Here is a 27,337-nt window from a genome sequence, read left to right as displayed (position 1 = left end):
TCTTCAGAGGCTGGTATCCCATCACCAATCACCCTTTATTCGCAAATGCAGAGCCTTTGACTACAGCACTGCCTTTTACTTAGTCTGACACCAGAATGTCAATATCCCTGACATTTCACCCTTTTCTGTCAGCCAGGGCTCCCTGACTAACCAGATTAACAGCCCTAATCAGGAAACTCATTTTCTATAAGATCCAGCTGGCTGACCCCGTTACAATAACTATACTTGGTATAATCTTGTCCAGGAAATCTTCCCTTGCTGTAGCCATACCTCATGTCGCCTGCTTGGTTTAAAGACAATAAGACCATAAGCAACAGGAACAGGGTGAGGTCATTACAGCCCCTTGACCTTGCTCCGCCACTCAATAAGATCCTGGCTGATCTAACACCTCTCGTCTACTTTCCTGCCTTTTCTCCGTAATTATCGATTCCCCTAATAATTAAGAATCCATCTATCTCAGCCTTAATATATACAAAAATTCTGCCCCCAAAGCTCTCTTGGGCATGGAGTTCCAAAGACTCTCAGCCCTCTAAAACCTTTTGCCTCATCTCCATCTTAAATTGGTGCCCCTTTATTCTAAGACTGTGCCCTCTGGTCTGAGAGGCAGGGGAACATCCTCTCAGTATTCACCCTGTCAAGCCCCTTAAGTATCCTATTTACTTCAACAAGGTCTCCTCTCATTCTTCTAAACTCCAGTGAATAGAGTCCCAAACTGTTTAATCCTTACTCATAAAACATTCCCTCCATGCCAGTTTTCATCCTAGTGAACTTTCTCTGAACTGTCTCCAATGATATAATATATTTGCTTAAATAAGAGGACTAAAACTGCTCACGGAACTCCAGATGTGATCTCCCCAGCACCTTGTACAGTTGCAATAAGATTTCCCTGCTCTCATACACCAATTCCCTTGAAATAAGAATCAAACAATCCACAAGTTTTTCTGATTACACACTGAACCCACATGTTAGCTTTCTGTGTTTCATGCGTAAGTACCCGCAAATCCATTTGCCAACATTTTGCCCACTTACATAACCGGTCAATAATCTCTCTATAAATTGTTTGCAACCCTCTCCCACCTAGCCTTTCCACCTAATCGTGTGTCAACTGCAAATGTGGCTACAGTACATTGGTTTCCTTCCTTCAAATCAGGAATATATAGTATGATGGCAATGGTCACTCTGAGCTGTAAGAACACTGCTTGTACCTAACTTACTCAGTTTGTAACAGTGCTATTTTATTTTAAAAGTTTCTCCATGCCCACCTTGGGATTTCAACTTTACCACAGAGCCTCTGAATTAATTCATTCAGCATCTGAATCACAACTCAGGATAGTCATTGGCACTCAACGCTATCTCTTATTGCCAGTGTGACTAATTTCAAGTTGCATGTGACTTTTAGCTTACATTTGCTTCAGCAATTTTCTTACAAGGTCTGAAATATTTTCAGCAATGACTGTCATTTTGCTTTAGTAAATCTTGATTTTCTCTTCTGTAAGCTTCTGGACTGTCCAGCTCTTTCAACCGTTGAATGTCTGCACAAGTCATTCTCTTAAAGTTTTATCTGGACCAATCTCCTGAGTTTGTTGGAGTTCACACTGATGTTTAGCTACATTGTGTGATGTAGCTAAATTGAATTACAATTTATACTACTGCTCACCATGTTATATGAAGTAGATTACTGCATGACAGCAATCAGGTACAAGTGGTATTGGTATAATAGACATTGTTACACAGGTTATCATGGTACTTAGATGGTAGCTTTACCTCCTTCAAGATTGAGAACTGTTCGCAACACTAAAGTTTTGTGACATCATTAGATTGGGTGAAGCTTAATGCACTCCTCAGAATCAACCTCGTCAGAACCAAACCCCTCATAATAACAAGCCTATGTAACAATGTGCTGATAAAGAGATGCAAGTAAAAGATTTTTCTTCCTATCATAAGCATTCAGTCTTAAGAGGTTAATGAGCCACAATATATATCATCATAGAAAATGATAAAATGTCACTTTCTTGCTGCCTCATGGCAAGATGAAGCTACACCTCCTTTAATAAGGCTGAAGTTAATGACTTCCTGACCTCCACAGACTCTAAATATTCACTAATAGCATGAGACTGAGACTATCATATTAGTGCCCACTTTTGCTGCATATCAAGCAAAATGCCATCTTGGGAAAGCTTTGGGTGTGCATGTGGAAAACATTACCAGGAAGCAAGCAGAGTCACGGACCATGACATCCATTCAATATTGACTTGACTTGAGATCAGTGCACTGGTCAAGCCCTGAGGAAGTCACCACCATAGCTTTCTAGTCCCACTGTCTTTTGACTTGAGGGACGTTTGAGGGCTTCTTGCTCTCCTGATGATTTTGGACAGCTCTCTATCTTTACCATCGAGGCCTTCAGTGCAAGTGTCTGAAAATCTTAGACAGTATCTGAGTACTTGGTGCCATAAAATGTTCTTTCCTAGTACTCTCTATATCACATTCGTCAGGCAATGGTCCCACTAACTGCTCCAACTAGAATGCACCTCCCTTTCGGGTGAAGGATACCTTTAAGCAATGCAGGCTGGTTTTATGCAGATCTAAGAAGCTAACAATATACAGTCTGCTGCAGATGCATAGAATCAAGCAACAGTGCAGTTAATAAAAACTGCATTTTAATACAGCTGCATTTCCATCAATAAATATGGTTTAGTTATGCATCACTGCACCCATTTTCAGGGGCTACCCAATTGAGAGAACAAGTATTTTATAACAACTGTATTTTTTAATTGCCCTCTGGATTAGGCTATGCTTGCAAAATCACAATTTTTAAATTGTCCATCCCCTTTTTGTCCTGAGAAAATGGTCAGTCTGTCTTGAACCACTCTTTCCTTATGTTCCTTCCTCAATGGAGGTCAGCCAAGAAAACACACAACTTTCATACACATAAGTGTAAAAATTGCACACCCTTCTATTAGAATTGTTTGTGATTTGAGGGGAAACTTGTCTCAAATGGTATTTGTTATGCTGCTTTTGTTCTCCTCGATGTAAAGGTCAAAGAACTTGGGCTGTTTTTGATGTTAGCTTGATAAATCATTGTGAAGCCTCTTTTAGACTCAATACTATTACCACAGGTGCATCCCGCCAAGAACATTATCTTATCTCTGTGATAGCGTCTATTCATTTACTAGAATCCTGGAATACAGGACCAGTTATATCAATACAGTGGGTACAAGAGTAGGTCAAAAGCTGGGATTCTGTGGTGAGTAACTCATCTCCTGAATCCCTAAAGCCTGTGTACCACTTATAAGTTTATAAGGCAGGAGTATGATGAATACTCCTCACTTGCTTGGATGTCTGCAGTTCCAAAAACATTCAAGAAGCTTGACACTATTCAGGACAAGCAGACACTATCTGCTTGACTGGCACCTCATGCAGCAACTTCAATATCTACTGTCTCCCGGACAAATGTACAAGAGGCAAAAATATGTATCATTTACAAGATGCACTGCAGTAATTCACCAAGGATCCTTTGACAGCACCTTCTAAACCTTTGACACAGACCAGCTCTAAGTAAAACGGCAGTAGTTGCAGGAAACATCATCATCTGTAAGCTTCTCTCCAAGTCACTCACCACCCTGACTTGGAAATATATCGCTGATGCTTCACGGTCACTGGGTTGAAACCCTGGAACTCCCTCTCTAACAGCACTGTGGTGTATCTACATCCATAGACTGCAGCAGTTCAAGATGGCTGCTCATCACCTTCATAAAGGCAATGAGGGATGGGCAATAAATGCTGGCTTAGTCACAATACCCATATCCTGTGAACAATCCTAAAAAAATGCAGTAATTGTGAAGGAGGTTTCATATGCTTGGATCAGCCTGTGGAGTGTTCTCCTAAAGTCTCAAGTTGTCTTTTTTTGATGCTTGCCTGACAAAGACACCTCATCATGCAGGCCTCAGAGAAAGATGGCAGCCATGGGCAGAAAGGGAATTGCCCAATGAATTACCATGATCCTCAAAACAATGCAGAGAACAAACCACTGCCAACTGGAAGGCAATGCCATACCAATTAATGATCTCTCTCGACTACTAATTCTGACTAACACAGAAGAAGCCCTATCTCTTTCTCATGACTCTTTGTGCACTTTTAGCTCTCATTGTTTAAATCCATGCCACTAGGCAAAATTACTTTGAAACACATTTCCAATCCATGCTTCTTGGTGTGGGTAAAGATCATTATCGCTTAACATTAACCTTAGCATTCCAAAAATGCAACCTGAAAAGGAGAGCACTAGTTCAGTTGTCTATCAAGTTGAACCTCTTGGGGTTCAAAGAACTTTTACAGCCAGGAACGGGATGTTATTTGTCCTTCTATGCAAGTGGCAAGCTCTCAATCAAAGGCTGCACTACTGCCAGGAACTTGTCTCAAGAATTAAAGTTCTAGAATTGGAATTGAAAGATGTAGTTAGGAGAACATACCTATTTTCTCATTATTCTGCTCTATTTCTTTTGCCAAAACAAAAACTCCAGCTTACAATTTCTGTAGTTATCAGTTAATATTTTTAAAAACTTTATTCATGGGACAGGAGCACTCATTGCACCTGTCAAATTGCCTTGGAGATGTTGATGAGGAGCTGCCTTATTAAACCTCTGCAGTAACTGGGATGTGGGTGCATCAGCAGGGCTGTTCAGAAAAGAATTACAGGATTTTGACACAGCTATATGAACGAGTCAAAAAGGGTGGCGCTAGAAAAGCACAGCAGGTGAGGCAGCATCCAAGGAGCAGGAGAGTCAACATTTCAGGCATAAGTTCTTCATCAGAAATGTGGGGAGAAGGGAGCTGAATGACAAATAGCAGGGTGGGGGGGTGAGCGGAAGGTAGCTGGAAAGGTGGTAGATGGATGTAGTTGGGGCGTAATAGTGATAGGTCAGTGGAGAAGGTGGAGCATATAGGTGGGAAGGAAGATAGACAGGTAGGACAGGTCAAGAGGACAGTGCTGCAGAGGAGATGCCTGGGGGATGCAGTGGGAGAGAGACTCGCTGAGATCCTTGTGGAAGGAGGAGGACAACATTGTCACGGTGGGTATCCTTGGAAGTGCCTTCACAGTAAGGTTTTCAGCAACTAGGAGAAAATAAGGACTGCAGATGCTGGAGAGTCAGAGTCAAAACGTGTGGTGCTGGAAAAGCACAGCAAGGTCAGGCAGCATCCAAGGAGCAGGAGAGTCGACATTTCGGGCATAAGCCCTTCATCAGGAATGTGGAAGGGAAAAGGGGCTGTGAGATAAATAGGAGTGTGGGGTGAGGCTAGGGTGGAAGTAGCTGGATGCAGGTGGGGGTAATTGTGGGGGTAATCCCCTCAGTGCACTAGCATTTCTTCTTCCACTGGCATACACAAAACTGACTTCTAACGCCAATTATGTATTTTGAAACATAGAAGACTCAAAACATGCCTCTTGCCTGGATGTTGTTTAGTCTCACATCATATTCATAGTTAGACATAGCTCCCAGGAGTTTACAATCCCTTTTAAGCCCATTCCTTTGAAGCCTAGATGACACCTTACCAGGTCAACATTCAGAATTCTAAGTTCCAGAAAGCCACTGAATTTCCATCTACAGCCAACAGGCTACATGCCTTTAAAAAAAATGTAAATAAATTTCAAGATATAAATGATCAGGGTTACTATCAGACATCATGACAGAACTGGGCAATCAGGAGGTGAGTTGCTTGTTGCCGGATTTCTAGATCTGCTCTTGTAGCCACAATATTTATAAGACTGGCCCAGTTTATGTTCAGGTCAATGCTAAGTGTTGATAGTGGTGAATTCAGTAATGGTTGTGTTATTGAATGTCAAGAGGTAATGGTTAGATTTTTATGTTGGAGATGATCATTGCACAAATGTTGCTTGAATGTTGTCCAGGACCAAGGAAATATTTTACTCTGAAAATTTAATGCTTGTACTTTCTTACTGTAAAAGCCTTACAATGTCAATGTGACCAGCTGATCCACACTTTAATGTAATATTGTGATATTAGATTCAGCCACCAGGTGGCAAAAAGAGAAATAGGACTTTAGCATCTATTTAGAAGCAAGAATACAGGAAATTATGAACAAATGTTAAAAAGTCAAGGGGGAAGGAAAAGAGATGGAGTGGTTTAAGAACTAAACGAAAGGTGTAACAAGTGCAATAAAACAAAGAAAAATAAAATGTATTGAATTGTTTAAAGTTTAATAGAAACACATTATTTGTCAGGCAGGTGTTAAAGATAGCAACTGGTAGAATTTAATTTCAATTCATAAATTTGGAATGCAAAGCCAGCCTCAGTGATAATAATTGATGAGTGTCACAGTTACTATAAAAACCCATCTGGCTGACTAATATCCTTTTAGGGAAGGGAACCTGCCACTCATAATTGCCCTGGTTTACATGTGACTCCAAACCTATAACAATGTGGTAGATGCTTAACAGCCCTTTGCTGGTAAGCCAGTAGGTTCATGGGAAATTAGGGATAGACAAAAATGCAGACCTTGCCAGTGATGCTCACAGCCCATGAAAATAAATAGGAAAAGGAATCTGTGATTTCAGGAAACGCAAACAACTGTGTTCACGTCCGATGCCAACGAGTGAGTTGTGCAAAATTCTAGAAGGACAAAGTCCTTTTGCCCCTGTAGACAGTCTGCAGACATTACAAATAAAAACAAACTCTTGAACCCATCAAGTCTTTCTCCAAACACACCAACAATCAGTATATCAACCTGCAATTAGCTTGAAAGAAGGCAATGGGCCCCTTACACTGAACTGGAGGCAGTGGCATTTGGGTGTTAGGGAGGTGAGAAACCTTCCTGTTCCTGAACATGCATACAGCTATGCATATATAAAAGGCAATGCTTGCTGCAGCATTGATCACGTATTGGTGCACTTCATTATATGCATAGTTTGCATATGTCAAAGACTGGAGGAGAAAGTGAGGACTGCAGATGCTGGAGATCAGAGCTGAAAATGTGTTGCTGGAAAAGCGCAGCAGGTCAGGCAGCATCCAAGGAACAGGAGAATCGACGTTTTGGGCATCCTGAAGAAGGGCTGATGCCCGAAATGTCGATTCTCCTGTTCCTTGGATGCTGCCTGACCTGCTGCGCTTTTCCAGCAACACATTTTCAGATATGTCAAAGACTTCCAACAAATAGCATACTGCTAGGCTCACATTGGACATCAATGTGCGAGTGTCAGGTATGTCATTGTTGAGCAAGGACAGCGCACACATCAGCAAAGACTGGGTGCTAAAAAACTGCATTTTGCCACTTACGTCTTAACTAGACATCAACTGTGGAATTTTCTGCAATACACAGGAAATAACTTTTTATTTTCCAAAATATTGGAAGGGAACACTTGAGATAAATGCAATTTTAAACTTAAAAATCTTTATCATTTTCTATTATGAATTCTTTTAACAGTCAAACCTTTGTGTATGATCAGCAATGAGTTATATCTTGCCAGTGAAGGGATTATATCTTGAAACATAGAACTGCAAGTTAATCTTTCTTCAGAATAATGAAAATTAAACAGGTAAGACAAAATCAAAGTCATGATGTGGACTCTCTCCTGATACACTAATCTGTTCCTCATAGCAACAAGGTGGCTTCTGCAAACAGTCTGAATGAGAATCACTGAAATCCTGCAATTGAGGTATTAGATGGTCAATTACTATCTCCTGATGGCAATGATCATTACACAATAGCGGTGGGGAGGGGTGTGCTTTTGTGGTGCAGTGGTATGTCTCTTCCACCGACTGGGAGGCCTGGGTTCAAGTCCTACCTGCTCCAAATGTGAGCAATTACATCTCAGAACAGGTTGATTAGGAAAAATAGGTCATTCAGGAACAGGAAACCAATTCAGGATCACAAAATCATTTGTGATCAGTCTGTAGTGTTCATTTATTCAATAATAATCTTAGTAGATACCAATTATTTCTCTCAGAATTGTAAAATGATATGTCATCAATGTCATTTATCTTTAAGATTTATCATTCCAGATCAATGTTCTCAGTGATTCATTTGTTTCTTGTTTGTCATCAAATATTTATTGAATAGATTTCTCAACAGAATTTCAAAATTTAACTCAATACATAACAGATGTAATAATGTGGACCAACAACACAAGCTATTACAGATTATAATTTGTTTCTGATTATATAGTTAATTCCAGCAATGGAAAATGGCAGCCTTACACAATAGTACAGTGTAGGAGTGCTGGAGGATGAGGATGTGGTCAATAGTGTGAAATGTTTTAGGTAAATCAAGAGGACCGAGAAGTTGTGCTCTAACTTTGTTACTGTCCCACAAAATGCAATTTGTGACTTTGATAAGAACCATTTTGGTATTACTGAAAGGGTAGAAATCTGATTGGAGAGATTCAAATGCAGCATTAAAAAAGGACTTTAAAGAAGAGACAGGGGGTTGGAGATGTGATAGTCATTTTCTAGGATATAGGGATCTAGTGTTGTTTTATTGAGCAGAAAAATGATGATGGCAGATTGAAAGCAGCAGCAAATAGTATCAGTAGTGAGAACTGTTAACTACATCAGCCAATATGGGTGCAAGGAAGTGAATGAATAGATGAGCTGGAAATATTATTTAGGTGCAAGGTCATCTCTCATTCAAGTGTGCATCAAGGCCACAATGTCAATGCAGTCGTTTACAATTAAATCAGGATGACAGTGGTTTTATTTACGAATAAACAGACCTTCTGGAGGTGAAGGAAGGATATCTTGAATCCTTGGCTTTACTGGTAGAGACAAAGTATTAAAACAAGGAAGTTTTGCTACAGCTTTATATAAAGCTTAACATAGTGGTTCAGCCTCATTTGGGATATTGTGAAACAATGTGGCCACAAAACATTACTGTCCAGGCCTTGGAGAGGGTGCAGATGCACTTAAACAGGATAGACCAGAGCTGAAGGAGTTACTTGGTGGGTCTGGGGAAACTGGGATTGTTTCCTTAAAGTAGAGAAGCTAAGAGGAAATTCAATAGAAATGTTCAACCTCATTAAAAAATTTAATAATATTAATAAGGAGAAAATATTTCCAGTGGATAAAAAGGTGTGATCCACAGTGAAGATTTAAGATAATTAAAATAAAAGACTGTGGGCACTGAAGATTCAAATAAAAAAAGAACAAAAAGTGCCAGTGCAATGGGTCTGGCAACATCTATGGAGGGAGAAACAGACTAGACATTGCTAATCTAGTATGACTTTTCTTCAGAACTCATTTACAGAACAAATTTAAGGAAATTGGCAAATGAACTAGAGGGGACCTGAGCAACATTCACAACGTAGGACAGGAGGGAATATTTTACTTGACATAACATATCGCTGTGATTTGGAATGCACTGTATAAAAGAATGGTGATTAAATTGCACCTTTTAGAAGAGAATTAGACAAGTATCTAATGGGCTGTGGGGAAAGAGCAGAGGAGTGGAACTCATTGCATAGTTCTACTTAACAGCCAGCAAACACACAAGGGGCTAAATGGCTTCCCATTATACTGCATCATTCTATGATTCTATAACTATCTGCTCATGTCTTATTTTTCATGAGTAATCAACAGAAAACACTTGGATATGATATTTGAGTCAACCTTATGGAGAAATGGTTTGTATTTCACTAAACATTCCAGTTTATATTTATCTTCATATTGATAAAGATAAATATCAAAATCAAAATCCTCCTATCACGTTTACATGTTTCTGATGCACAGGTAATGGTTTTAAGGAAAATGTTCATATTAACCATATTAAGTCTCATTTTCCTTATTTTCAAAACACGAATGCAATTTGACTATTATATCCATATTAACAAATTTCTTCCACACTGCATTTAAATTACTATATGCTAAGTTAAAAACACAATAAGATGTAATCTGCCCATGTAGCATGTTATTTGTTAGTAATCTGTGCTGAAAAATGGAAAATTTCCAACAATTGGTTCTTAATGCCGCCCATGATTATAGAGGGGCATTAACTCACCACCAGAAGAGGGTACAAAATCTGATGGAAAGTCTTTCCAACTATCCTTGTGCATCTTATTGTAGGCACCCTATACTGTTAGAGGTTTGAGTACACGCTGTGTTGTCTAGAAGTTTAAACAATGGCCAAAATAGGAAAAAGAACACACACATAAATTACTAAAAAGGTCATAATCATGTCTACAAAGTTCTTTTCCCAGTTCTTGCAACATTTCAAATATATCATGTAACATTGCACCAATCTGATGCCATACCAAATCTATGAAGTCATGTCGGAGTACAATTAGGCTAGATTAATAATGGCTTAAACTTGGCAGTATGCAGACAGTACAAGTTAAGTTGACTCTGTACTATCACCCTTCTAGCTGCAGAAGGATGAACTATGAAGGGTCAAATGACTCCTCTAACTGTATTTATATTTTGAATTGCAACTTTGCACATTTTCATAAGCACAGTTAGTTATGAAAGAAAACTTACTTGTACATGAATGGAGCCACTGTTGCTGTGTTAGGATGACTATTTTGTGTTGGAGAAGGAAGTTTAATAACATTGCTGTTGGCAGATGATTTTATTCCACCAGTAAATGTGCGTTTAGGAGAAGAAACGGAGGAGACAGACAATTCTGAAAGATCTTCATTCTCATCTAAAAGTAAATTGGAGAAACTGTAGGATTTCCAACTAACATCAGATTTCCATTGCCTTTGGCTTGAACTGCTTTTCGGTCTCTCTGTATCTGCTGTACCTCCACAGTTTGACAGATGTAACAGATTATCATTTGAAATACTGAATCTGGATTTACACTTTCCTCTGGGAGGGAGAGTTACAACGCCTTTTTGTACATCGTCCAAAACTTTGTTCCTCGTGTGGGTCAAGCCTGCAATTCGAGAGCCTTTTGTAGGTGCAACCTTTCTTCGAGAATTGATTCCATTACTATCTTTCCTCTCTTCTTTCTGACCTCTGTCTGGGATTTTTGAAGCTGACTTCTGCATGGATGCAGTCTTGTTCAGAGAGTGAACAACTCCCTTTTGTGGTATCCGTGGACTGTTGTATGCAGCTCCTGCAGTCTCTATTTCAGTATTGCACAATTCAGTGTTGCCAAGTTCTAATGAACTAACCTGCCCTTGGTTGTTCAAAAAAGTCTCAGTTCTATTCTGCGTAGCATTTTTCGAAGTCTTACTGTGATACTTCACTTCCTCCACTGGTCTATTTGCATTGGATAAGCTTTTTTCATTTCCTGAGGCAGGTACCTTCTGTAAATCATTTACTGAGGAAGAGACTGAAGCATTAAGCTGCCTAAGAGTCTGTTTGGAGGATGCCTCGGTGGTTTGTTTTCTATTAGGTGGTAGATTTTTGGCCTGAGAAGTGGTTGAAACATGATGATGCCTTGTGGTTGAACCTAATTGTATGTTCCCGTTCATAACTGGCAGTTGAGATAGATGGTCAGATAAATCTGAAAGAAAATTGAAAATTCAGTTAAGGGATTATTCGTGCCTTATGGGAGTGTTACTAATTTAAATGAGTAGCTAAAGTTGAAAAAGCACATTGCTTGGGACTATTAAATATATTCCGCATCTAGATTTTTCCTGTTTTATTGCTGGGGGAGGCTGATGATGCAACTTTTTTTTATAACTACAGGGAGAAAAATAATGAATTCACATTTGAACATATTTTTAAAACTGTTTGGGTGAATGAGCAAAGTTAAAACAGAGATATATCATAACTTTTATAAGTCTATATTAATGTGCTTATATGCATGGCTTACTTTTTCCTAAAAGAAATTTGGCTTCATCACATTCCTGTTGTTTTTTCTGGAAGCCAAAGCAGACTTTGCTACGGTTGTATTAAATAGGAACCGCCTGAAAAAGTGACATTTCCAAGTTAATCTGTAGGCAAAAACCTCACAAATTATGCAGCTGTAGCAAACCAAGTAATTGAAATGGGCAGCAACTTTTAAACTTACATCCTGGAAAATTACAAATATATTAATGTAAGAAATTGAAAGAAGGGAATTCCACTTTTAATTGCAATATAGTTACCATATCACAAGATGCCAATGTTTATTATCACAACTTAATTCAGCCCATTGCCAAGTTAAATGTATATTGATAAGTTTGGTCATGGAATTACCCTAATACATTTAAATGTTCAAAGTTTGTGAGAAGACTTGTAGCTCGGGTGCTTGTTGTTGTGGTTCAGTTCGCCGAGCTGGGAATTTGTGTTGCAGACATTTCATCCCCTGTCTAGGTGACATCCTCAGTGCTTGGGAGCCTCCTGTGAAGCGCTTCTGTGATCTTTCCTCCTGCATTTGTAGTGGTATGAATCTGCCGCTTCCTACTAGGGACAACACTACTATTATAGGACAAGCCAAACAGAGAACAGCCAGGGAATTCCTAGAGGCATGGCACTCATCCACAGATTCAATCAATAAGCACATCGACCTGGACCCAATATACCGGCCACTGCAACGGACAGCTGGAACTGACAACCAGAAGCGGCAGATTCAAACCACTACAAATGCAGGAGGAAAGATCACAGAAGCGCTTCACAGGAGGCTCCCAAGCACTGAGGATGTCACCTAGACAGGGGACGAAATGTCTGCAACACAAATTCCCAGCTCGGCGAACAGAACCACAACAACATTTAAATGTATGGGACAGTGGATAAATTCTACCTTCTGAAGCTAGAACAAACAAAGCCATAACAACTATTCAATCTTATGTTTTACTGTAGTCACTCTTGATTCACTGCTTTTCTTGGTATGACAGCTATACAATCAAGTAGCAGGTTTTGAGAAGATTTGTAGCTCAGGTTGAGGTTCTAGATGTAGGTTTGCTCGCTGAGCTGGAAGGTTCATTTCCTGTGGTGACATCATTTCCTGTTCTTTTTTTCAGGGGTGGTAGATGGGGTCTAACTCAATGTGTTTTTGTTGATAGTTCCGGTTGGAATGCCGTGCTTCTTGGAATTCTCGTACATAACTCTGTTTGGCTTGTCCTGGATGGATGTGTTGTCCCAGTCGAGGTGGTGTCCTTCCTCATCATTAGCTGAGTACTACTCAGACCCCTTGGCATCATGGTAGCCAATAAATCCATCAACACACTAAAACAGCAGTGAATGAACTTGATAGACCCTATACAGACAACAAGCAAAACTAATGTCATTTACAAAATACCATGCAAGGACTGCAGCAAACACTACATTGGACAAACAGACAGAAAACTAGCCACCAGGATACATGAACATCACCTAGCCACAAAACAACATGACCCTCTCGCACTAGTATCCTTATAGACTTTGACTGGGATGACACATGCATCCTAGGACAAGCCAGACAGCGACACACACCAGAACTCCTAGAAGCATGACAGTCCAACCAGAACTCTATCAAAAACACATCGAGTTCGACCCCATCTACCACTCCCTGAGAAAAAGAACAGAAAATGACATCACCACCAGAAATGATGTCACCTCAGGAAATGACATCACCCACCCAAAGAAACCCAAACATATAAATAGAAAGCAGGAATTATCAGCAATGCTTTGCCCAGAAGCCCACTGAAGATGTTGACTAGTAGGGTGATGAAACGTCTGGAAATGAACCTTCCTGCTCAGCGAGCAAACCTATATCCAGACTACAATCAAGTAATTCAAAAAAACATCATGTCCCACACATTACTCATCAGCTCTAAGGCATATTTCCCCTAACATCCTTACTGCCATTTCCAATGAGAAAAGTGTCAAGGCAGCTTTTTGTTTAAAGTTAATGATCAGCTTGCTGTGAGGCTCAGTGAAATCCTTGTCTCTCTTGATTGACCGGCTTCATTTGTTTATAGCTCATTTGCTACCCTTTCTGCAATCATTAGTATGACAGTAATATAGATGCAATGTTTTACAGTCTCAAAATAACAGATACTTGTCCATCATTTCACATTGAAACACACGGCCATTTTTTTCCCTATGGTTACCAGGGCTTTCCACTTTCGTTTTCTATTCTTTCTCAAAATCAGTCTGCAATTTAACTATTATCTTAGATTTCAATATTTTCAAATCCGATCCTTTTGTATCAATTTAATTTACTCTTCTTCTGTTTGCACTGTTCATTTTAGAGCTGGGAACAGACTTTATAAAAATATGTTTAACAGACTTTAAAAATAAAATAAAGATTGTTTTACCTGGGAAGTTACATACTTGCTCAGAATTTAAATATTTCAAATTGCACTGGTAAATCATGCAGAGCAAATTAAAAATGATAATCCAAAATTAACCAAGAGTATAACATTCTTTGCCAGGAGCACAGCAATTACTTTTTTTAAAATTCAGCACTTTCGCTAACGAGAAAAAAGGATAACTGGATGTGATGCAGGAGATTTACCTTGGGATGAGTTTCCAAATATAAAGAATCACACATGACATCCATGGGCCAGTAAGGCTCCTCATTGAAGCTTCATGAATAACTAAATAGTCAAAACATCATCCTCCGTTTTTTTTCAATGAGCCACTTTATTATTAGACATGCCTAAGGTCCTAATCCTCGAAGGCACTTTGATGCAATCAGTATACGGCAGTATATGTTACTTGCATTTTGGGGAAGTGAAGAAACAATGGAGCAAGACTCTTTTAAGGCCAAGTTACCTTTGTATGCACATTGTTCACCTCACTCAGAAATGTCTTAACAGAATTTTGTAGAACATAGAACAATTAACATCAATAAGGAAAAGGTACTCAGCAAACTATTAGGATTGATGACAGATGGGTCCACCAGGCCTGATGGCCTACATCCTAGGGTATTAAAAGAAGTGACGATGGAGATATTGGATCCATTGGTTACAATATTCCAAAATTCCTTGGATACGGGGATGGTTCCAGTGAATAGGAAAATGACTAATGTAACGTCCTTATTAAAAAAAAGGGAGGGAGACAAAAGATGGGAAATTACAGACCAGTTAGTTTATTGTTTGTTGTTGGAAAAGTGTTAGAATCAATTATGAAGGAAGCAATATCAGGACATTTGGAAAGTCAAAACACTATCCATCAGAGTCAGCATTGTTTTATGTAGGAGGACAAAGTGAGGACTGCAGATGGAGAGTCAGAGTCAAAACATGTGGCGCTAGAAAAGCACACAGGTCAGGCAGCATCCAGGGAACAGGAGAGATGACATTTCAGGCATAAGCCTTTCATCAGGAATGATTTTATAAAGGGCAAATCGCATGTGACTGATTTGCTAGAGTTCTTCGAAGCTGTAACAAGCAAAGTGGATAATGCGATCCTGTAGATGTAATATTTCTGCACCTCGGGAAGGCGTTTGATAAGATGCCACACAACAGCTTGGATCATATGGGATTACGGGTAATTTGTTATACTGGATAGATGGCTGGCTGATGACAGAAGACAGAGAGACGAGATAAATGTTTTATTTTTCTGGATGGCATGACCTAACTAATGGGGTGCCACAGGGTTCGGTCCTTGGACCCCAGCTATTTAAAATAATAAACATTAACAACTTGAACACAGGGATAGAAGGCTCTATAGCCAAATTTGCAGACAACACAAAAATAAGCAGGACAGTAAATTGCAACAAACAAATAAGAACCTTACAAATGAATATAGATCGGTCAGGATAGTGGGCCAAAATGTGGCAGATGGAGTTTAATGTAGATAAGGGCAAGATCATGCATTTGAGTAAAAAAAATGGAACAGTGACCATCTTATCTTAATGGGGAGAGACTTCAGGGTGCTCCCATGCAGAGGTATGTAGGAGTACTCGTTCATGAGTCACAGAAAGCTAGTATCCAGGGACTGCAGCTAATAAAGAAACCAAATGGAATATTGGCTTTTACAGCTAAAGGAATAGAATATAACGGGAGGAACTATTGTTGCAACTATACAAGGTATTGGTGAGACTCCGCGTGGAGTATTGTGCACAGTTTTGGTCCCATTATTTGAAGAAAGATTTTGTGGCATTGGAGGAAGTTCAGAGGAGGTTCACTGGATTGAGCCCAGAGATGAGGGGTTTGTCATATGAAGAGAGATTGAACAGTTTAGGCCTGTACTCTCTGGAATTAAGAAGAATGAGGGGAGGTCCAATTGAGGTATTCAAGATGATTAAAGGTGTGGATAAAATAGACATGGAATGGATGCTCCCTCATGTAGGGCATTCTAGGATGAAGACATAGTCTTAGGATAACATGTAGTAAGTTTAAAACAGAGTTGAGGAGAAACTACTTCTCCCAAAGTGTTGTGAATTCGCTACCCTAAATGCAGTGAATGTTGGGACAGTGAGTATATTTAAGGAGGAATTAGACAGATTTTTAATTGGTAATGGGTTGATGGGATATGGAAAGAAGGCAGGAAAATGGGGGGGGGGAGGAGCATATCAGCCATGATCGAATGGCGGAGCAGACTTGATGGGCCAAATTCTGCTCCTCTATCATATGAACAGTAGAGAAGGGTTTTAGGCTGAAAGCCTGAACATTTCTTTGGTCTTCCATGTCTTCCTTTCCATTGGCAAGAAAACTGTGCTTCCCAGCTTTGGCACAGTTGCCAAAAGAGGAAACTCTAACCACAGAACCTCAATATCAGCCCTCTCTGTCATATTGGTATTGAAGCATTCTACAACATCTGGCTCATTCCCTCCTGAAGAACATTCTGCAACTTCTCTGTTAAGTTCTTTAGTTTGGTAGCAGGGAGGCAAAGGCTACGAGGGATTCACAATGATGGAAACAGAAATGTCCATCTGCTTCCAAATAATCTCGTATTGGATTTCTAAATGTTGTTGCTCCCTCCTGTGCATTGTTATGCAAAGAAGAGTCATGGTTTGGACTGCTATCCTCAAGGAGTTGTGAGGTCCAGCAATCTCCCATGCTGAGTAAGGATTTGAGAGTAGAATGGTACCTGAAAGAACTAATAATTCCTGCCTTTCCCTTCCCTTTCAAGTGGACACCCATCTGTTAACCTGAACTTGCACTGCCCCTGGGCTGACCCTTCTGGAACATAGGATGCAGGAAGTTCTCATCCTCACTGAAGCTCCACAAAGTCTCCAGTTCCCCCTCCAGTTTGGAAATCCTGAATTCAAGTACTTTGAGACACATCTAATTCCCAAGACACAAGGAGCCTTGAAGTTTCCACTTGGTGGGTGGACTGTTTCGTTTTCATACATTATCTCACTTGCTTGATGGAAAGCTGGCAAGACACCCAAGCTGGCTCATCAGAACAAGGCCTGCCATTTCTACCACCTATAAGGCATCGTAGAGGGTAATGGCAGCCAGTTCTCTGCATTCAATTTCATGGGCAGGAAGTTGCAACCAATGAGAGCTACTAGCTAATCAGAGGCCTGCAGCTCTCACACTTGGCAGTGCCACTGAGAGACCATTGCTGCTAACAAGAGGATGACCAACACCACATGTCAGCTAAGTGTTTTCTGTTCAGTTTGAAAGTTCCAGGGTTCAGGTTTATGGAGCAAGTGGGGTACAGACATTGGAAACAAGAGCAGGAGTTTGGCTATTAGTAGTCAAACCTCACCCACTCTTGGTCGAAAGATCCAATCCCTCAATTGTGCACAAATTAGTGCTCATCAAGGGACCACCTTTCCAAAACCGATTGCACCAATTTGCCAGCAGGTAGGCTGACTTTTATTGTCTTATTGAAACTGAGATATCTGCAGCCAAGGTAGGAATAGGCCCTTCATTAATCATTAATTAATCATTTAAGAGTCTCAACTGATAGTGGCTGGAAATGTAGATCTTGCGCCTTTCTGCCCAGAACTCAATTCAGGTAGATACTGGCAGTGGAGCTCTGGTTACCCAACTACCCACCTAATCAGAGAAAAGCCGAGTTAATGTTTCAAGTCCATTATGCAAGCATACATATAGGTGCTAAATGAGTGAGTGCTAAGAGCTCAAATGAGTAGCCTTGAGATACAGCCTGGTCAAATCTGTATACTGGGTACATAAGCCTTTGCATGGAATCCCTGCAATAGCCTTTCAATGCTAATTGCTGGTACACAATGTAGGTTTGTGATTACACAGTTGCCTGCCAGTGCTGCAGAGAGTTACTATCATGGTCCTGATGGATGGCAGATGCCAACATCAATGGCCAAGGGGTGCATGTGACTGCTGTCCATGGATGGTGCCCTGAGCCACAGTTCAGTTGTACATGACATGGAGGTTGTTAAGAATAAGTGGTCATCTGAAGGCTCCAAGTTAATGGTTTCCATGATGAGTTTTCCTGACGTGGGGCTTGTTTGAAATGTTTCGTAAGATTGGTGCCTGAATATCAATAAGGTGAGTTATCCAACAGCAAGGCACCTAATAAGTTATAATCATTGTCAACTGGCAACTCACTGCTGCCGAATGAGGATCTTTCCACTCATGCAAAACATAAACGGTGATGCGACCTGCTCCCAATGTTGAGATGGGCATTGCCACATTTCTCACCCAACTCTGCCCCAATGGATATGCTATTATATATTATTTTTAGTGATATTTTATCTGAGATACTCGTTAGTCTGCCATGAGACACCAGGCTCAATGTAGGTGTAAGACTAAGTTCATATTTTTACTACTGAAACATTCTTATACAGCTTCAGTAATAAGCACAGCACTGAAGACCCTTAGAAACTCTGGGTTCACTCTTCCTAGGAGCAGTCCTTTATATCCTAGTAGGCAGACCTTGCTCATGGTCATTTTACCCTTTCAGGTCCTAACTGTCTTTCACAATATTTCCCATTGATACTCCATCACTGCTTTTAACAATGACTCTGTAGCTATGTTCACTTTAATGCTCTCTAGCTCACTGACTCCTATCATCCTACTTGCAAGTTTCTGACATGGATATCTCTCAGATTCTTTTTTTTTGTTTTAAACACTGGAATACATAGATGCCAGCTGTAACAAGTGTGGAATCAGGTTTCAATAGGATATCATTCAATCCAATCTATTATGAGCTCTCAGGTACATCATTTCTGTGAATGTGCAGGGGACCATAATGAGCTTATGCTCAATATGAGAAGTTAAGTACTCTATATTCTAGGCTACTACCCAAGTATAATGCTTCACTCACAACTATATTATTATTTCTATCTTTAATTTGTTTGTTCCATGTTACCATTATATTACCGTAGAAAAATACATATAAGTCTCACTAGCAAGAAAGCAAGGTGCACTTAGCTCATTTCCTAATTATTCTGTTATCATGGTTATTTGGATAATTTCATTTGATTATTAAAAACACCAATAAACAAGCCAACATTCCCACTCATTCAATGAGTGGCTTCCATCAGCTCCTCATCCTTACCTGAGGTCCATTACAGAAGTACCTTATGTTCTGCAGAAAGCTGACTTTCAGTCATTTTGTGCTGATCTGACAAACTGAATGAAACATTTAAAAATAGACAGAAGTAGTATCCACTTGCAACACTTACCAGCCCTAAATAGGGGCATCCTCATTGGCACACCTCAAGTCATTTGAAGAAAGACCTGAAATGTTAACTGTTTCTCTCTTCACAAAAGCTGCCTCACCTGCTGAGCATTTCCAGCTGCTTCTATTTATATTTTTACTGATGTTGCTGGAGACATTAATATCTCTCTTTTCCAAATAGTACCATGCCAGCCTTCGCATTCACTGAAGTGACCTTGGCTAAACATGCTGTCTGAATAGCACCACCTTCAACAAGACAATACTCCTTTCAATACTACATGGATGTATTACACTACATTGTGTTCAAATCTATGAGGTGAGAATTGATCCCTCAGCCTTAATTCAGAGGCCAGGCTTCTACCATGAAGTTGAAGTCTTTTGAAAAGGCAGACAAATGATTCCAGGATAATTATTATTTATTAAATATATTCCTTGTATGGATCATATGTTTGTTGAGACATGACTCCTATTCCTCGGACAGCCTCAGTTTTGCCTTTTGTTTATTCTAACTTAGTACCCTGTAATCCTCTTGCTATGGTTTTGTTTTAAAGGTGAAAGATACAAGTTCTTCTGTCTTTTATTATAATCCATAGCTCTGACGTCTGGGATTAGTTTTGTGGTTCATCTCTGTGCTGCTTCCAAGATTTGAATATTTCTCCTGTGTCTCAGTGACCAGAACAATACATTGTCTTCAGGGTTTGATCTGAGCAGAGGGTTGTAACAGCTTAAGCATGATTTCATTCAACATCTACTTTGCAGTTTCTGTTAAATGGGTCAGCCTGGCTGATTGCAGCTTGACAGTGATTAGTCGCATTAAAACCTGATTAAACTAATAACCCAAGATTTCTTACAACTTCATCTTATTAATTTCTGCTTCACTCTTGGGAATACATATGAAGCTCATTATCATCTTTCCACGTGCAATATTTTGCATTTGCCTGTATGAAACTTAATTTAACAATATTATATGCACTTATACAGATCATATCCAAGTAATTCTGTTTCAACATGAACCAAACTGATCATAGTGTTTGTACTAAGGTAGGAGCTTGGACTGGAGTATGCTATTCAGTTCTCAAGTGTGGTGCTAGATAAGCACAGCAAGCCAGGCATCATCCGAGGAGCAGGAGAATTGACATTTCAGGCATAAGCCCTTCATCAGGAATATGGGGGTGGGAGTGAGAGATAAATAGGAGAGGGGGGGGGGTAGTTTGGGGCTGGGACTGAAGGTAGCTGGGAAGGCAATAGGTAGGTGCACGTGGGGGGGGTGATTGTGATTGGACAGGCAGAGGGTGGAGGGGATAGGTGGGAAGGAAGGTGGACAGGTAGACCCCCCTGGCAACCCACCCTCCACTCCTAGCACCTTCCCTTGCTACTGCAAAAGGTATAAAAACTATGCCCACACCTCCCTCCTCATCTCCATCCAAGGCCCCAAAGGATCCTTTTCCACATCTGGCATAGTTTTTCCCGCATATCCACACACCTCATCTACTGTGTCCACTGCTCTCAATGTTGTCTCCTCTATATTGGGGAGACAGGAGACCAACTCGTGCAACATTTCTGGGAACATCTCTGACACAGGCACCAAATAACCCCATTGCCCTGTGGCCAATCACTTTAACTCCACCTCCCACCCACCAATGCAAATCCTGGGCCTCCTCCACTGTTAAATCCTAGCTACCTGATGCCTGGAGGAAGAATGCCTCATCGTCCGCCTTGGGACCCTCCAACCACAAGACATCGAAGTTAATTTCACCAGTTTCCTCATCTCAGATCCAACCCTCCAACTCAACACCACCTTTCTGAACTGTTCTACCTGTCCATCTTTCTTCCCACCTATCCACTCCACCATCCACTCCAGGTTATTACCATCAACCCACACCCCCATCTGAACTATTGTCTTCCCCCCTCCCTCCCCACCACCACCGCTACCACCACCCCTCCACCACCCCACCCCACATTCCTGATGAAGGACTTGTGCCCGAAACGTCGATTCCCCTGCTCCTCGGATGCTGCCTGATGTGCTGTGCTTTTCCAGCACCACACTTTTTGACACTGATCTCCAGCACCTGCAGTCCTCGCTTTCTCCTATTAAGTCCTCAAGCCTGCATTTACGAAGGAAGTGGGATGGGAATGTTTGAAAATGTAGTGAATAAGTGGTAATGATCTGGAACAAACTGTCTTCAACAGAGGAGGAAACAGAGATGATGAAAGATTTCAAAAGGAAATTGGTTGAGCATTTGAGAAAAATAAACTTGGAGACAGATGGGGATTGAGAAGGAAAATGGGACTGACTGAGTTGCTGCATTAAGAGTTGGCATGAACTTGATAAGCAAAATGGTCTCATATGTGGCCTAACCACTTATGCCTCTCTGCTGACCAATAAATAATAGCCCAAGTAATGTTCTCAGGACCTGGGTTCAAATCCTGCCACAACATACTTGAATTTGAATTCAATAAAGAATCTGGAAATAAGAGTCTAATGATGACCATGAATCCATTATCAACTGCTGGGAAAAAAACCCACCTAGTTCACTAATGTCCTTTAAGGAAGGAAACTGCCATCCTTACCTGGTCTAACCTACATGTGATTCCAGACCCACAGCAATGTGATTGGCCCTTAACTGCCCTCGGGGTAATTACGAACGGGCAATAAATGGTGGTCTAGGCAGTAATGCCATTGACCCACGAATGAATAAAAAAAACCTTAATGAACAATAAGATGCAGTATTTCCTTTATTTTTTCATGGAATATGGGTGTTGCAGCAAGCCCAGCACGTTTTCTTTTTGCACATCCCTGATTACGGTGGTTTTATTTACAGCAGATAAGAGTGAACTCATTGCTATGGTGTCTGGAGTGACATACAGTGTAAGAATGGAAGAATTATTTCCCTAAAGAGCATTGATAAATCAAACACATTTTTACAAAAATCCATAGCTAGCTCATGGCACCATTACTGAAACCAGTTTTATTTTCCAAGTTTCGCTATTGAGTTCTGTCAACTGCCATGGTGGGATTTGAACTTGGATCCCCAGGCCATTAGTCTGTGCATTTGGATTACTACTCCAGTGACATGACCACTACACCCCCATCTCCCCAAAGTCTTCAATGAACATTGACACTATAACTCTTCCCATTATGTAGTAACACAGTTTACTCATGACACATATGTGAACGACTTTGCAAAAAATTTGGCCCAGAAAATGTAATTTATTTTACGGAAACTTTACAAAAGAGGTAAGCAATGGAATAATGAAGTAACTGTTCTGAACTATCAGAAAATAACATTAAAGATTATTTTTGGAAGGATTACCTAAAATGTCTAATGCTTCATATAATAAGGTTTTGCCCTTGTTCCTGCACGCTATACTCCATTCCCCAGGCACACAGTATGGGCAAGTAACTTCATTTAAGGTCAGCTATCACTTGTTAAACAAGTGTGACCCTGTTGGTCTCATTCTCCAGTTTTCCCTCATTATGAAAATTACTTTGGCTGCTTCCCTTGATGGTCCAGCCAAGAAAAAGAAGTCACCATGCAGGAAAATATGTAAAGACTCATGTCCAACCCTGAATTCCTCCTGTCTGAATTGTAAACACAGAAGAATTTCAGGGTTCCATTATTAGCATCAAACATTCCCAGGTTAGACTGCTTGCAGCATAGCCAAGATGTAGAATAAAGCTTTCTCCACTTTTCCACAGCATGTTCCACCTCAGATAATAACTTGTATGGTGTCATTGTGAAAGCTCTTTTCCTCATTTGGAGTTTTGCAATGAAAGTTCACAATTTTGGGGGGATATCAGGTTCTAAAGTGAAGAAAAAATAGATTTTAGTTTCCAGTTCTGTAAGTGTCTGAAAGTTCAGATTGAACGAGTTCAAAACAGCATTTATGAGAAACTTGCAGATTAGGGCAGCATGGTGGCTCAGTCGTTAACATTGCTGCCTCACCGTGCCAGGGACCCAGATTCAATTCTATCGATTGTTTGGGTTTTGCACATTCTCTGTGTCTGTGTGGGTTTTCTCCGGGTGCTCCAGTTTCCTCTGAAAATCCAAAGATGTGCAGTTTAGGTGGATTGGCCATGCTAAATGCCATTGTATCCAGCGATGTGTAGGTTAGGTCGATTAGCCATGGGAAATGTGGGGATACTGGGATAGGGTAGACGGTCGGGTCTAGTTGGGGTGCTGTTCGGAGGGTCAGTGTGGATTCGATGGATCCTGTTTCCATATTATAAGGATTCTATGATCTTGAGTTACCTAGATTGGGTAAGGGGTGGGTTTGGATTGGAAGCTCTTCGTAGAGGTGATGTGAACTTAAAAATCAGAGATTTTTAAGAGAATTAGAGAAATAGACTCTTCAGTCCAAGTCGTCCGTGCCAACCAGATATCCTAAACTTATCTAGTCCCATTTGCCAGCACTTAGTCCATATCCCTCCAAACCCTTCCTATTCATTTACCCATTCAGATGCCGTTTAAATGTTGTAATTGTACAAACCTCCACCACTTCTTGTGGCAGCCATTTCATACACGCACCACCCCTTTCATGATAATGTTGCCCCTTAGATCCCTTTTAAATTATTCTGCTCTCACCCGAAACCTATGCCCTCTCGTTCTGAACTCCACCAACCCAGGGAAAAGACTTTGTCTATTTATCCTATCCATGCCCCTCATGATTTTATATACCTCTACAAGGTCACCCCTCAGCCTCCAACACTCCAGGGAAAACAGTCCCAGCCTATTCAGCCTCTCCCTATAGTGAAATCCCTCCAATCCTGGCAAAATCTTTGACAATCTCTTCTGAACACTTTGAAGTTTCGCAATATTGTTACGATAAGAGGGAGACCAGAATTGCACACAGTATTCCAAAAGTGGCCTAACCAATGTCCTGTGCAGCCACAACATGACCTCCCAACTCCTATACTCCATGTTCTGGCCAAGAAAGGAAAGCATACCGCCTTCACTTTCCCATCTACCTGTAACTCCACTTGCAAGAAACTATGAACTTGCACTTCAAGGTCTCTTTGTTCAGCAACACTCCCCAGGACCTGACCATTAAGTGGATAAGTCCTGCTCTAATTTGCCTTTCCAAAATGCAGCACCTCACATTTATCTAAATTAAACTCCATCTGCCACTCCTTGGCCCATTGCCCCACCTGATCAAGATCCCATTGAACTGTGAGGCAGCTTTCCTTGCTGTCCACTACATCTCCAATTTTGGTGTCATCTGCAAACATAATAACTATACCTCCTATGTTCACATCCAAATCATTTATATAAATGATGAAAAGCAGGGGACCCAGCATCGATCCTTGTGGCACTCCACTGGTCACAGGCCTCCAGTCTGAAAAACAACCCTCCACCACCACCCTCTGTTTTCTTCTTAATGGGCCAAATGGCCTACTTCTATGTTGTAGGGATTCTATGACTCTGTATCATGTAATACTGTTATGACACCAGAAGTGCTATTTTCAATCCCACTGCTGGAGCACAGGTTCCAGTGTATCTGGAAGTAGGAAATTGACCAGCAGTGCTATTTCATGGGTTTGGGATTGTGGTCTTGTTACACATGAATGGAAATTGACCAGGACTGGTGCTACAAGTGGTGAAACATTGGTTCTGATTTCAATGTTTGAATCAGACCACTTGTTCATAGACCAGTGTACTGTTATTAGCCTATGTGGCCTGCATTATGGCTGGAGGAGGAGTAGAAATGGCACAGATGTGGGCACATTACTCACAGGAAGAGGAGGAGGAGTGGGAGAAAGGCTTTCAGTTGGCAATATAAACCACTAAGGGTTTCCATGGCTCATTACACTGACTTCAACCTGGGCAAGAGTATGCAGTATTTAATACAAGAGGTAGTCATTGAAATCAGATTCCTATTGCACATGCAGGAACACTGCAACCACAGAGCAAGGTGTGGATCAAACTTGCAGTGGTTGTGAAGCCAATTGTGGCTATAAATTCATGTGTGTTGACATTCTTCCAGGTTGGAACAAGAAACATAGTTACCATCTGCCGTTTTGTCAGTCAATGCTACATATTAGAGGCAATTGGTGCTCTATATGCTAGGAGTATATTGTGTTCTTGCTAACCAGAAGGAAACACAGGAGTACGTTTCCCCAAACAGTGATATTCTCTATAGTTCAGTGTTATGCACTAGGCCAGACCACTCAAAATATTCTTAAGCAGGTAGCCCAGACCGTAACTTTACAATTTGCTTCAGTAAGTATACAGTGAAAATTACATGGATTAAGTTAGCGAGGTTGACTACAAGGTTTAAAACAATCAAAACTTTATTCACAAATTTACACAATGCAACACAAAGAACAGAATAAAGAATGCCTACAGAACTTGGTCTATCCAAACTAGACTTAAGTATGCTGTTCAGAATATACACAACAGTCCCAATAAGCAAATTGCCTTTAAAAACCAGTATCATTGGAATACATGCTTAAGGTTGAAGTTGAAGGGCAGAAACAAAGAGTGAGAGTTTCCACACAGCTTACTGTTGAACTCCCAACCAGTTCAGAACTGAAATAAACTGCTCAGCTAGAGAGCTGACCACTCCCCTTTCATTATACAGGTCACTTATAAAACATGACCACTTTGGCCCAAAGTCTCATCTGTTTATATATCAACAAGTGACCTCTCAAAATCTTTTTCATCTCTGTACCAAACTAGACTGATCAGAGCCCGACCTGGTTTATTACCCCTCTACAAAAAAATCAAGTTCGGAGCATCCTTGAACCAAGGAACTGCTTTTAGGGAAAAAAGGGACTAGCTTTATGACATTCAGGCTGTCATCAATTGTGCACGTGGCTTTTACCCTTTGCTGAATGTCCAGTTAGAGGGTAATCATACTCGTCACGTCATGCTGGTGAAAGCTCAGAGAATGACGTGTCTTTATTCTGCACTAATTCATTTGTTCCTTGGTATTTGAGCAACAGCAGAGGATGGCTGCTGGGCAAAAGCGATCTGGTCTACACTGAGCTCATGTCTCTGGGTTACAGTTGAACCCAAGGTGAAATGAGATGGAACTATCTACCCTGACATCAAGGCAGCATTTGACCAAGTATGACACCAAGAAGTCCCAGTGTCAGAAAGGAATTGGGTAGGAATTATCCACTGGAGTCATACTTAGCACAAAGGAAAATGGTTCTAATTGCTGAATGTTAATCATCTCAGTCCCAGGTCATCATTGCATAGTTTCCTCAGGCTACTTCCTGGGCCAAGTGATTTTCAGCTGCTTCGTTTTCTCCAATCTGTTTTTCACTATTTCACAAATAGACAAAAATGACCTTCCTTCTACGATAAGCTTTGAAGGGATGTTTGTTGATGATTGCATAGATCTTCAGTATTATATGCAACATGTCAGGATCATAGAATCCCTACAGTGTGGAAATAGGCCATTTGGCCCAACAGGTCCACACCGACCCTCCAAAGAGTAACCCACCCAGACCCATTCTCCTACCCTACATTTAACCCGACTAATGCACCTAACCTGCACATCCCTGAATACTATGGGCAATTTAGCATGGCCAATTCACTTAACCTGCATGTCTTTCGACTGCGGGATGAAACCGGAGCACCCTGAGGAAGCCCACAGAGACAAGGGGAAATGTGCAAACCCGACACAGACAGTTGCCAAAGGCTGGAATCAAACCCGGGACCCTGACACTTAGAGGCAGCAGCATTAATCACTGACCCACTGTGCCACCAGGATCTGAAGGAGCTTCCATCACGACATAACAAAACCTAGACAATATTCTAAGTTCGTGGGTAACAAGTAACATTCGCACCATGCAAGTGTCAGGCAATGTAAATCTCCAATAAATCTAACCATCTCTCCATGACAATCAATGGCATTACAATTGCTGAAACTCCAACTATCAATGTCTTGTTTGATTAAGGTCATCTACCAAA

General features: G+C 40.7%; 1 protein-coding gene across 6 annotated transcripts in view; it reads right to left on the bottom strand.

Moving 5' to 3' along the window:
* The window catches only part of LOC140467146 (neuron navigator 1-like), a 641,282-nt gene that overhangs the window by 420,985 nt on the left and 192,960 nt on the right, over positions 1-27,337 (bottom strand). For 4 of the 6 annotated variants that reach the window (XM_072563228.1, XM_072563227.1, XM_072563230.1 and 1 more), the window contains one exon: positions 10,482-11,454. The exons of 1 other annotated variant lie outside the window; for it this stretch is intronic. In XM_072563228.1, coding sequence (XP_072419329.1) covers positions 10,482-11,454 — 973 coding nt within the window. Of the gene's footprint in view, positions 1-10,481; positions 11,455-11,766; positions 11,861-27,337 lie in introns of all 6 variants that reach the window. One more of the 6 variants, XM_072563231.1, reaches the window with a different exon arrangement.

Source organism: Chiloscyllium punctatum, chromosome 45 (assembly GCF_047496795.1).
Source record: "Chiloscyllium punctatum isolate Juve2018m chromosome 45, sChiPun1.3, whole genome shotgun sequence".
Taxonomy (NCBI): domain Eukaryota; kingdom Metazoa; phylum Chordata; class Chondrichthyes; order Orectolobiformes; family Hemiscylliidae; genus Chiloscyllium; species Chiloscyllium punctatum.
Note: the sequence above shows the minus strand (reverse complement) of the source record. Positions and strands in the feature narration are given on the sequence as shown.